The 14226-nt window shown below is 35.6% G+C and overlaps 1 protein-coding gene across 14 annotated transcripts in view; it reads left to right on the top strand.

Moving 5' to 3' along the window:
* The window catches only part of PPP1R9A (protein phosphatase 1 regulatory subunit 9A), a 383463-nt gene that overhangs the window by 255546 nt on the left and 113691 nt on the right, over positions 1-14226 (top strand). For all 14 annotated transcript variants that reach the window (XM_055347427.1, XM_055347430.1, XM_055347426.1 and 11 more), the window contains exon 5: positions 732-836. In XM_055347427.1, the coding sequence (XP_055203402.1) occupies positions 732-836 (105 nt within the window). The remainder of the gene's footprint in view (positions 1-731; positions 837-14226) is intronic.

The raw sequence follows: 14226 nt of genomic DNA, 5'->3' as shown, positions 1-14226 counted from the left end.
TCCCAATAGTGGATAAGCATTCCCTCTTCTCCACATTCTTCCCAGCATCTGTTTTTTTTTTTAACTTTTTAGTATAGCCATTCTGACTGGTGTGAGATGGTAACTCACTGTGGTTTTGATTTGCATTTCTCTGATGATTAGTGAAGTGGAGCACTGTTTTATGTTTGTTGGTCATTTGTATGTCTTCTTTTGGGAAATGTCTGTTTGTGTCTTTTGCCCAGTTTTTAATGGAAATAGTCTTTTTAAAACATTAAGTGTTTGACTAAGATCTGGGGCTTCTATAGTCATCCCTGGGAATCCACAGGTGATTCTTTGTAAGACCTCAGTGGATACCAAAATCTGCGGATGCTCAAGTCTCTTACAGTATAGTATAGAGATAGTATTTGCATATAACCTGTGCACATCTTTCAAATAGTTTAAATCGTCTCTGGATTACTTCTAATATGTAATACAATGCAAATGCTGTGTAGTTAAGTTTTTTCATTTGTACTTTTTATTGTATTACTTTTTTTATTTTTTCAAAATATTTTATATCCACAATTGGTTGAATCCACAAATGTGGAACCCACTGATAACAGAAAGCAGAACTGACTGTATGTAAAAGATAGATTTTGGATCAAAAAGAGTATCTTAAAAATCACATATTTTGTCAACTGATTTGTTGGAAATGATTATTATATAAATCAATTTTTTATGTAATTTATGTGGGTAATTTTTTCCTCTTTCTAAAGAATACAAGTCAATGACCAGATTGTGGAAGTGGATGGAATCAGCTTGGTGGGTGTGACACAGAATTTTGCAGCAACAGTTCTCAGAAACACCAAGGGCAACGTCAGGTAAATACGTGCCTTCTAATATACACCATGTTGTTACTTTAGTTGAATTTTAATTTTCTATAGTTTAACCTGCAAATAAATGTAATTACAATGACAATTTTACCTGAATAGTAAAACTTTGCTTTTAGTTTTAAATATTTTCACCTTTATTATAATTAGTTCATGAAAATAGAATTTAAAATTACAAATCATAGTATTTTAGAAAGATACAAAAACAAGCACTTGTCTTCATATCTTTCTAAAATACTATGGTTTCCAGGAAGATATGATTTCTAGTTAAAACCTCAATAAATGTGAATTAGGTCCCAAATCTTTTTAAGGAAAACAGTTATACAATACTTGAAATGATTATACATATATTCAATGTTCTGTGTTTTTTAGACAATCAGGTTGAATAAAGATAAGTATATTTTTTAAATGTATATATTCTTTTAAGGAATCAGCCATGACCAATGTTTGGAATTATAACTTTTCCAACTTAATGCACTTAGGGTGCATTTTTTTTTTTTGGACCTTGAAATTTATATTCAACCTTGGGATTGTGAATATTGTATATTGGAAAACAAGTAAGAAGCAGTTTAGAGCTAGTTGAAGTCAAGGTTTGAAATCAGGTCTTTTTTTTGCTTATAGGTTACTTATTTATCTTCAGTATTGCTTATATCATATACTTTTCCATACATCTTGTGTAAGAAACATTAAGGAAACCTTATTTAGTATGTGTAATGATGAAAATGGTTGGGTGTTCTCATTATCAAAATGAAACTGCTAAATATTCTGAAAATATTAATGAGTTAACATTGCTATACAGACAGTAACATTAGGATATTATTGCAGTATGTCTAATTTTGCCGAAGCATGATTTAAGTTTTAGACTTTAGGCTTTTTCAACTGTAAATCATCTTCTAATGCTAAAGGGATGCCTTAAGGAATATTACCTAAACTACTTCTGTGGGTGCTATGTTGATGTTTCTAGAATATCCACAGTCCTGAGAAAAGAATGTAAAATAATTGCAAAACTGTGTGGTGCTCTCTGAGTTGTGTGGGTGGGCCCATTCAGTAAATGTGATTGTCTTTTTGAAGATCACTATGTGTTCTTAAGACAGCACTTTCCCATGTCTGTATAGAACTTGGTTTTGAAGCTGTCCATTAGACTTTAAAGTAAATTTTAAAATGAAATAGGTAAGATATACATTCAACTCATAAGAACATTTCTCAGTTGGAAAAGAATTTGTAGTTACATGAAACCATAGCCATCCCTTTTTTCACCTCTGTTGACTGCGTAATCTTGTGTTATTATTTTCAGCCTTGTACAAATTTCAAAAGTCTTCAAATGTCTTCTTAACTGGTCTGTCTGATTTCACATTCTCACTTCCTCAGTCTGCTCTGTTCATCATTACTCTCATGGAAGGACATAATTACAGTTTTCAAGTAAATGAAGGGCTATCATGGAAAAAGAAATTGACCTTATTCTGCTTAACTCTAGTACAGGTTGAGTATCCCTTATGTTAAATGCTTGGAGCCAGAAGTGTTTCCGATTTCAGATTTTTTTGGCATATTAAAATATTTACATTATATACTTAGTAGTTGAGCCTCCCTAATGTGAAAATTCGAAATCTGAAATGCTCTAATGAATATTTCCTTTGGGTGTCATGTCAGTGCTCAAAAAGTTCTGAGTGTTCTGAACATTTTGGATTTCAGATATTTTGATGTGGGATGCTCAACCTGTATAAACTTCCATGTGCATGGTTTTTTTTTTTTTTTTTTTTTTTTTTTGTTGTTGTTGTTGTTTTTTGAGACAGAGTGTTGCTCTGTCACCCAGGCTGGAGTGCAGTGGCGCAATCTCAATTCGCTGCAGTCTCTGCCTCCTGGGTTCAAGCAATTCTCCTGCCTCAGCCTCGCAAGTAGCTGGATTACAGGCATCCGCCACCACATCCAGCTAATTTTGTATTTTTAGTAGAGACGGGGTTTTGCCCTGCTGGCCAGGCTGGTCTTGAACTCCTGACCTCAGGTAATCCACCCACCTTAGCCTCCCAAAGTGCTAGGATCACAGGTGTGAGCCACTGCGCCTGGCCCCATGTGCAGGTTTTTGTGTGGACATAAGTTTTCTACTGGGTAAATACCAAGCATGGAGCATAATTGCTATATCATGTGGTAAGTGTATGTTTAGTTTTGTAAGAAACCACCAACCCATCTTCAAACTGGCTATACCATTTTGTATTCCTATCAGCAATGAGTGAGAGTTCCTATTGCTCCACATCCTTGCCAGCATTTGTTGTCAGTGTTTTGGATTTTGACTATTCAAATAGGTGTATAGTGGAATCTGATTGCTTTAATTTCCATTTACCTCCATTGTCCATTAATATTTACAACTGGTAATGAAAAGTTTCATGTTAATATGATTTGTAATCCTTTATAGTATTTTCTTTTTTACCCCCTTTTGGATTTTTTTCTCTTATAATTGGGCTTTTGTAATTTTTATCAGACTGTAACTAGATCTGTGTTTGTTTATTTGGTTTTATGAAATTCTTCTTGGGATTCAATCTGAAGACTTGGATTTCGGAAAGTTTCTATTATGCTTTGTTTATTTGCTTTATTTCTTCTGCATTGTCTTTGGCCTCTCTTCTCAAACCAGTATTAAATGGGGCTTAGATTTTCTGGGCATATCCTCTAGAATCTTATTTTCTCTCAGGATCTCCATCTGTTTGAATTTTTGCTAGTATAAGAGTTTCTTTAATTTTCTCTTCCAGATTACCATGGTTTTTTTTTTCTTTTCTTTTTTTTTTTTTTTTCAGGCATGGCCTATTTTAACTGTTCCATCCTTTATTCTCTATTTTCTGTTTTTATTTCTAGCTCCATTCTCTCTTCCCAGAGCTTAAGAATAGTATATCCAGCTTCCTACTTGACATCTTCATATGGCATTCTAAAAGGAACATCAAATTTAATATACTCCAAGTATTATCCTTTATTTGTGCCATTCCCTGTCTTCTGCCCCACTTTCCTGCTTTGCCCCCTTCCCCCAAAAAACTCCATATCACATGACATACAATTGGCTGCTTCCACCTTATCAAGTCTCAGTTCAAATATCAATTCTTCAATGAATGAGCTTTCCTCATACTTGTGTTGTCCAAACTCCAATTCACTCTATCTCAGTTACCATGTTTTCTACATAGCATTCATTTACTGATCCTCTTCTGATCCTCTCCGCCTGGTTATTGACTTTCTTTTGGGTTTTCTACTGTATTGATTCCTGTCTAGTCTGTATGATAATTTGAATATGAAAGTAATGATCCGTGACTTTTGAGGCTAGGTTATAAAAGGCACTGTGGCTTTCATCCTGCTCTTTTGGATCACCAGTTTTAGGGAAATGTAGCTGCCATATCAGGAGGCTTTCAAATACCCTTTTGAAGATGCCCACACAGGGAAGACGTTGGGCCTACCAGCAGCCAGCACTAACTTAACCAGACATGTGGGGAGGCACCTTTGAAGATCTTCCAGCCTTAGTAAAGCATTCAGATGCCTGCAGCTTCAGCTAACAACTGGTTGAATTTTGTGGGAATCACCAAGCCACAATTGAACAGACAAGCCTTCCTTGAATTCTTGACTCACAGAAACTATGGAAGATAGTAATTGTTTATAAGTTTTGGGGTAATTAGTATCAGCAGCTACAACTTACACATATTTTGGTACCTGAATGTGGGCTCTAGTTTAACAAAAACTGAAAATGTGGGAGTAGCTTTGGGACTGGACTGTTAGTGAGGCTGGAAGGACTATAAGGAGAGTATTAGTAAAAGCCAAAGAGATCTTACAGTGATTGCTGGGAGAAAACTGATGGTCTGTGAGGAGGAAGCTGGTGAGGGCTTAAAGAAGAAAACTCTAAATGTTATTGAAAATTGGGTCAGGCGCAGTGGCTCATGCCTGGAATCCCAGCATTTTCGGAAGCTGAGGCAGGTGGATCATCTGAGGTCAGGAATTCGAGACCAGCCTGGCCAACATAGTAAAACCCCATCTCTACTAAAAATATACAAAATTAGCCAGGTGTGGTGGCACATGCCTGTAATCCCAGCTACTTGGGAGGCTGAGGCAGGAGAATCACTTGAACCTGGGAGGCAGAGGTTGCAGTGAGCCGAGATGCACCATTGCACTCCAGCCTGGGCAACAAGAGTGAAACTCCATTTCAAAAAAAAAAAAAGAAAAGAAAATTAGAAGAAAGAGGATCTTCATTATGTAATAACAGAACATTTAACAAAACTTACCTCTAGTAATATGGAAAGTAGAATATTGACTGGGACATTTAACTCATAAGATTTCAAGCCATTGTTGAAAGTGTCACTAGCTGCTTTTTGCTGTATGTAAGTAAAATTTATGAGAAGATAGGTAAGCTAAAGGAAGAACTGTTAAAAATAAAGCAAGTTAAACAAACTAGAAAACTTAGACAAACTGGATAAATTTCTGGATACATATATGTAGCCTACCAAGATTGAATCAGGAAGAAATAGAAAACTGGAACAGACCAATAATGAGTAACAAGATTGAATCAGTAATAAAAATTCTCCCAACAAAGAAAAGTCCAGGACTGGATGGCTTAAATGCCAAATTCTAGCAAACTTTCAAACAAGAACTAACACCAGTTCTCCTCAAACTATTCCAAAAAATTGAAGCAGAGGAACTTCTCCCTGATTCTTTCTATGAGACAAGCATTACCCTGATACCAAAAGGAGATAAGGACACAACCAAAAGGAAAACTGCAGGCCAATATTCCCAATGAACACAGAGGCAAAAATCCTCAGCGAAATACTAGCAAACCAAGTCCAACAGTACATTAAAAAGATAATACACCATGATTAAGTGGGATTTATCCCAGGGATACAAGAATGGCTCAACATATGCAAATCAATAAAATATGCTACATCACATTAACAGAATGAAGGACAAAAACCATATGATCATCTCAGTAGATGCAGAAAAAACATTTGATAAAATTCAGTATCCCTTCATGATGAAAACCCTCAACAAAGCACTTATAGAAGGAAAAAACCTGTATTAGTCCATTTTCACGCTGCTGATGAAGACATACCTGAGACTGGGCATTTTACAAAAGAAAGAGATTTAGTCAACTTACAGTTCCATGTGGCTGGAGAGGCCTCACAATCATGGTGGAAGGCAAGGAGGAGCAAGTCACATCTTACATCTTACATGGATGACAGCAGGCAAAGAGAGAGCGCTTATGTAGGGAAACTCCCATTTTTAAAACCGTCTTATCTCATGAGACCCATTCACTATCACAAGAACAGCGCAGGAAAGACCTGTCCCCATAATTCAATCACTTCCCACCAGGTTCCTCCCATGACATGTGGGAATTGTGGGAGTAATAATTGAAGATGAGATTTGGGTGGGGACACAGCCAAACCATATCAATACCTCAACATAATAAAGGCCACATATGACAAACTCACAGCTAACATTGTATTGAGTGGGGAAAAGCTGAAAGCCTTTTCTCTGAGAGCTGGAACAAGACAAGAATGCCCATTTTCACCATTCCTATTCAACATAGTACTGGAAGTCCTAGCCAGAGTAATCAGGCAAGAGAAAGAAATAAAAGGCATCTGAATAAGAAAAGATAATGTCAAACGGTCCCTCTTTTCAGATGATGTGATCTTATAGCTAGAAAAATTTGAAGACTCCACCAGAAAATTCTTAGATCTGATAAAACAAATTCAGTAAAGTTAGTCACAGGTTACAAAATCAGCATACAGAAAATAAGTGCTGTTTCTATACAAAAATAATGAACTAGCTGAGAAAGAACACAAGAAGACAACCAAATTTACAATAGTTAAAAAAAAAATACCTAGGAATAAATTTAACCAAGGAGATGAAAGACCTTCACAAGGAAAACTACAAACACTGATGAAAAAAATTGAAGAGGACACAAACAAAACAAAGAGCCCATGCTCATGGATTAGAAGAATTAACATTGTTAAAATGACCACGCTCCCCAGAGCAGTCTACTGATTCAGTACAATCCCTGTCTAGATATCAATGTCATTTTTCACAGAAATAGAAAAAAGATCCTAAAATGTGTAAGAAACCAAGTACGGCTCAAATACCAAAGTGATTCTGTGCAAAAAGAACAAAGTTGGAGATATCGCGTTACCTGACTTCAAAATGTATCACAAGGCTTTAGTAACCAGAACAGCAAGATATTGGTATAAAAACAGAAACATAGACCAATAAAACAGAATGGAGGACCCAGAAACAAATTCACACCTTTATGGCCAACTGATTTTTGACAAAAACACCAAGAACATATATTGGGGAAAGGGCACCCTCTTCAATAAATCATGCTGGGAAAATTGCTTATCTATTTGCAGGAGAATGAAACTGGACCCTTATCCCTCACTATATATAAAAATCAACTCAACATGGATTAAAGACTGAAATGTAAGCCCCACATCTGCAAAACAACTAGAAGGAAGCATAGAGGAAACACTTCAGGACATTGGTCTAGGCAAATACTTTATGGCTAAGACGTCAGAAGCACAGGCAATGAAAAAAAATGGGTAAATGGGACTATATTAATCTAAAAGACTTCTGCACAGCAAAGGAAACAACAGAGTGAAGAGACAGCCTGTTGAATGGGAGAAAATATTTATAAACTATTTATTCAACAAGATTCTAATATCTAGAATATTAAAGGAACTCAAAGCAACAGTAAAAAAGCAAAAATAGTCTCATTAAAAAGTCGGCAAAGGATATGAATAGACATTTCTCAAAATAAGACATAGAAATGACTGATATATGTGAAGTAAATGGCCTAAATGCTCCACTTTAAAGAAACAGAACAGCAGAATGGGTAAGAATTCACCAACCAACTATCTGCTGCCTTCAAGAGACTCACCTAACACATAAAGGCTCACATAAACTTAAAGAAGCAGAAAAAGGCATTTCATGCAAATGGACACCAAAAGCGAGGAGTAGCTATTCTTATATAAGACAAAACTTTAAAGCAACAGCAATTAAAAAAAGACAAAGAGGGACATTATATAATGGTAAAAGGCTTTGTCCAACAGGAAAATATCACAATCCTAAACATATTTGGGAGCTGCACACCTAAAAGTGCAGCTCCCAAATTTATAAAACAATTACTGCTAGACCTAAGAAATGAGATAGACAACAACACAATAATAGTGGGGGACTTTAGTACTCCACTCACAGCACTAGACGGGTCATCAAGACTGAAAGTCAACAAAGAAACAATGGATTTAAACTATACCTTGGAACAAATAGACTTAACAGATATATACAGAACATTCCATCCAAAGCCACAGAATATACATTCTATTCAACAGTGCATGGAACTTTCTCCAAGATAGACCATGTGATAGACCACAAAATGAGCCTCAATAAATTTAAGAAAATTGAAATTATGTCAAGCACTCTTTCTGACCACAGTGTAATAAAGCTGGAAATCAACTCCAATATAAACCTTCAAAATCATGCAAATACATGGAAATTAAATAACCTGCTCCTGAATGATCATTGGGTCAAAAATGAAATCAAGATGAAAACTTAAAAATTCTTCAAATTGAGTGACAACAGTGACACAACTTATCAAAACCTCTGGGATACAGCAAATGTGGTGCTAAGAGGAAAGTTCATGGCCCTAAACACCTACATCAAAAAGACTGAAAGAGCACAAACTGATAATCTAAGGTCACACCTCAGGGAACTAGAGAAACAAGAACGAACCAAACCCAAACCCAGAAAAAGAAAGGAAATAACCAAGATCAGAGCAGAACTAAATGAAGTTGAAACAAAAAAATACAAAAGATAAATGAAAAGTTGGTTTTTTGAAAAGATAAATAAAATTGATAGACCATTAGCAACATTAACCAAGAAAAGAAGAGAGAAAATCCAAATAACCTCAATAAGAAACAAAACGGGAGCTATTATAACTGACACCACAGAAATACGAAAGATCATTCAAGGCTACTATGAACAACTTTATGTGCATACACTAGAAAACCTAGAAGAGATGGGTAAATTGCTTGTAAGATACAACCCTCTTAGCTTAAATCAGGAAGAATTAGATACCCTGAACACTCCAATAACAAGCAGCGAGATTGAAATGGTAATTTAAAAATTGCCAACAAAGAAATGTCCAGGACCAGACAGATTCACAGCAGAATTCTATCAGACATTCAAAGAAGAATTGGTACCAATCCTATTGACACAATTCCAGATAGAGAAAGAGGGAACCCTCACTAAATCATTCTATGAAGCCGGCATCACCTAATGTCAAAACCAGAAAAGGACATAGCCAAAAAAGAACACTGCAGACTAATATCTCTAATGAACACAGATGCCAAAATCCTTAACAAAATACTAGTTATCCAAATCCAACAGCATATCAAAAAGCCAATCCACCATGATCAAGTGGGTTTCATACTAGGGATGCAGGGATGGCTTAACATACATAAGTGAATAGATGTGATACACTACATAGACAGAATTAAAAACAAAAATTACAAGATCATCTCAATAGGTGCAGAAAAAGCATTCAACAGACTCCAGCATTCCTTTATAATTAAAACTCGCAGCAACATTGGCATGCAAGGGACATACCTCAATGTAGTAAAAGCCATCTATGACAAACCCACAGCCATCATAATACTCAATGGGGAAAAGTTGAAAGCATTCCCTCTGAGAACTGGAACAAGACAAGGATGCCCACTCTCACCACTCCCCTTCAACGTAGTACTTCAAGTCCTAGCCAGGGCAATCAGAGAGGAGAAATAAAGGGCATCCAAATCCATAAAGAGGAAGTCAGAAGTGTCACTGTTTGCTGATGATATGATCATTTACTTCAAAAACCCTAAAGACTCCTCCAGAAAACTCCTAGAACTGATAAAAGAATTCAGCAAAGTTTCTGGATACAAAATTAATATACACAAATCAGTATCTCTTCTATATACCAGTAGCAACAAAGTGGAGTATCAAATCAAGAACTCAACCCCTTTTACAATAGCTGCAAAAAAAAAAAATACTTAGGTATATACCTAACCAAGAAGGGGAAAGACCTCTACAAGGAAAACTACAAAACCTGCTGAAAGAAATCATAGATGACACAAACAAATGGAAACACGTCCCGTGCTCATTGATAGGTAGAATCAATATTGTGAAAATGACCATACTGACAAAAGCAATCTCCAAATTCAATGCAATTCCCATCAAAATGCCACCATCATTCCTCACAGAATTAGGAAAAAACAATTCTAAAATTCATGTGGAACTAAAAAAGCCTATATAGCCAAAGCAAGACTAAGCAAAAAGAACAAATCTGGAGCCATCACATTACCTGACTTCAAACTATACTATAAGGCCATAGTCACCAAAACAGCATGGTACTGGTATAAAAATAGACATATAGACCAATGGAACAGAATAGAGAACCCAGGAATAAACCCAAATACTTACAGCCTACTGATTTTCGACAAAGCAAACAAAAACATAAAATGGGGAATGGACACCCTTTTTAACAAATGGTGCTGGGTTACAGGTTGGCTAGCTACCTGTAGGAGAATGAAACTGGATCCTCATCTCTCACCTTATATAAAAATCAACTCAAGATGGATTAAGGACTTAAATCTAAGAGCCAAAAGTATAAGAATTCTAGAAAATAACATTGGAAAAACCCTTCTAGACATTGGCTTAGGCAGTTTTGGGTTTCATGACCAAGAACCCAAAAGCAAATGCAATAAAAACGAAGATAAATAGCTGTGACTTAATTAAACTGAAGAGATTTTGCACAGCCAAAGTCACAGTCAGCAGAGTAAACAGACAACCCACAGAGTGGGAGAAAATCTTTGCCATCTACACATCTGACATAGGACTAATATCCAGAATCTACAACAATCTCAAACAAATCAGCAAGAAAAAAAATCCCATCAAAAAGTGGGCTAAGGACATAAACAGACAGTTTTCAAAAGAAGATATACAAATGGCCAACAAACATGAAAAAATGCTCAACATCACTAATAATCAGGGAAATGCAAATCAAAACCGCAGTGTGATACCACCTTACTCCTGCAAGAATTGGGCATAATCAAAAAATAAAAAAACTGATGTTGACTGACGTGGATGCAGTGATCATGGAACACTTCTACACTGCTGGTGGGAATGTAAACTAGTACAACCACTATGGAAAACAGTGTGGAGAGTTCTTAAAGACCTAAAAGTAGAACTACCATGTGATCCAGCAATCCCACTACTGGATATCTACCCAGAGGAAAAGAAGTCATTACATGATAAAGATACTTGCACACACACTTTTATAGCAACACAGTTCACAACTGCAACATCATGGAGCCAACCCAAATGCCCATCAATCAAAGAGTCAATAAAAAACTGTGATTATATATAGATATATCTATCTATCTATCTATCTATATATATAGAATATATAGAGAAAATATATAGAATATATATAGTATATAGAGAATATATATAGAATATAGAGGATATATATATTCCATCATATATATAGAATAGAGAGAATATAGAATATATAGAGAGAATATATATAGAATATATAGAGAAAATATATAGAATATATAGTATATATAGAATATATATGGAATATAGAGAGAGAATATATATATTCCATCATATATATAGAATATATAGAGAGAATATATATATTCCATCATATATATAGAATATATAGAGAATATATATAGAATATATATATATTCCATCACATATATAGAATATATATATATTCTGTCACATATATATTCCATCACATATATATAGAATATATATATTCTGTCACATATATATAGAATATATATATATTCCATCACATATATATATAGAATATATATATATTCCGTCACATATATATAGAATATATATATATTCCATCATATATATATACATATATGATAGAATACTACTCAACCATATAAAGGAATGAATTAATGGCATTCACGCAACCTCGATGAGATTGGAGACTATTATACTAAGTGAAGTAACTCAGAAACAGAAAACCAAACATTGTATGTTCTCACTGATATGTGGGGGCTAAGCTATGAGGATGCAAAGGCATAAGAATGATACAATGGACTCTGGGGACTTGGGAAGGTTGGGGTGGCAAGGGATAAAAGACTACAAATAGGGTGCAGTGTATACTGCTGGGTGATGGGTGCACCAAAATCTCACAAATCACTAAAGGACTTACTCATGTAACCAAACACCACCTGTACCCCAATAAACTGAAAAATAAAAAAATAAAAATATATATATAGGCTAGGTGCAGTGACTCACACCTGTAGTCCCAACACTTGGGAGCCAAGGCAAGAGGGTTGCTTGAGACAGGAGTTCAAGGCTGCAGTGAGCAATGATGGCACCACTGCACTCCAGCCTGGGCAACAGAATGAGACCCTGTCTCAAAATAAAATAAAATATAAATGAATGACACATGAGTTTTTTAATAGATATGCACGTTTATATTTGGATATACACCTGGATGTGTAATTTCTATACATGGAAGCTTTTGTTTCTTTTATATTTACTTAAGATCATTTCCATTTGAAATGCAATAAACCTTGAAATGTTTTTACTTTATTTATATCATTTCATTGTTTTTGTTGCCACTATAGTACAAGGGGCAATTGAGAATTTCACTTTTTATTAGAGCTTTTAGTTTTGTGATTTTGAATAATAAAGTGTTATATGCAGTGGAGGGCAGTGAGGGAATTTTCATATTCATGGAAATCATCCACCATTGTGGATTTTGTACTTACTCCTAAGACTACCCCTTGCTCTAAGATGAGAGAAGCAACTACTATGGATTTTGGATCATGGATGTTAGATCTCCTTAACGTTGAATATATAAGAATGGCCAACAACCACTGTTGAGAGAAAGAGTAAAACCAGCAAGGATTTCAAAAAAACTAATTAAATGAGATTTTGGCTTGATGAGACATTTTCTGGTGTCACTATATACAGATTAACATTTTGCAAACTACGTTTTTAATGTTCATATACATTAATATTTAAACCTAAGACATCAAGGCTAACTACTAAGCAGAGAAATGTTATTCCTGGAAGGGATGTAGTATTTTTGGAAAATATCTTAAGTTTATACCTGTTAAATAGTGTGTAGTTCTTGAAGTAGCATGTGTTAGGCAATTTTTTTTTTTTTAAGAATTCAACTTTTTGTTTACAATGAAATATAGCATAGAAAAATACTCTTTTTTTTTTTTTTTTTTGAGACAGGGTCTCTCTCTCTTACCCAGGCTAGAGTGCAGTGGCGCCTCACTGCAGCCTCTGCCTCCCAGGTTCAAGTGATTCTCCTGCGTCACCCTCCCAAGTAGCTGGGATTACAGGCACTCACCACCACGCCTGGCTAATTTTTTTGTATTTTTAGTAAAGATGGGGTTTCACCATATTTGCCAGGCTGGTCTCAAACTCCTGACCTCAGGTGATCTGCCCACCTTGGCCTCCCAAAGTGCTGGGATTACAGGCATGAGTCACCCTTCCTGGCAAAAATATTCTTTTTTTTTTTTTTTTTTGAGACAGAGTCTTGCTCTGTTGCCCAGGCTGGAGTGCAGTGGCACAATCTTGGCTCACTGCAACCTCTGCCTTCCGGGTTCAAGTGATTCTCCTGCCTCAGCCTCCCGAGTAGGTGGGACTATAGGCGCCCACCACCACACCTGGCTTTTTTGTGTTTTTAGTAGAGACAGGGTTTCACCATGTTGGCCAGGATGGTCTCGATCTCTTGACTTCGTGGTCCACCCGCCTCGGGCTCCCAAAATGCTGAGATTACAGGCGTGAGCCACAGCGCCCAGCCGAAAATATTCTTATAATTAGTATTGGGTTAGATAGGAAATTCATTTCAAAGAACTAATGCCTATAATTAAATTTAAATATTTCAGATCCAGCTTTATTTTAAAAATTTTTTATTTTATTCTATTTTATTTTATTTTTAAATGGAGTCTCACCATGTCACCCAGGCGGGAGTGCAGTGGCCAGATCCAGCTTTCAAAAGCAATCATCTTCATAGATGAATTTTTAAATTTTTTAATGTTAAGTATGTAGTAAGGTATATTAATCTAGCTCTCAATATAGAAAGGAAAAATATTGTAAGAATATGCAGTTACAAATAAGGAGCAAGAGTTTGGTTGTCTAGGACTTTTAACTCTTAACTACTGTCAGCAAACTAGTGAAAGTGGCTGGAGTTAAATTTACCACTACGTGCTCATCGAAATCAAGTTAAATATTAAAAAGCTATCAAATTCAGAGAAAGGCCATGTAATATAATCAAACAGAAACAATTAGGCACTGTGCTTTTCTAAAACACTCTAGGATCTTGTGACCCATAGTTCAC

Source organism: Gorilla gorilla, chromosome 6 (genome assembly GCF_029281585.2).
Source record: "Gorilla gorilla gorilla isolate KB3781 chromosome 6, NHGRI_mGorGor1-v2.1_pri, whole genome shotgun sequence".
In the NCBI taxonomy this organism is placed as follows: domain Eukaryota; kingdom Metazoa; phylum Chordata; class Mammalia; order Primates; family Hominidae; genus Gorilla; species Gorilla gorilla.
Note: the sequence above shows the minus strand (reverse complement) of the source record. Positions and strands in the feature narration are given on the sequence as shown.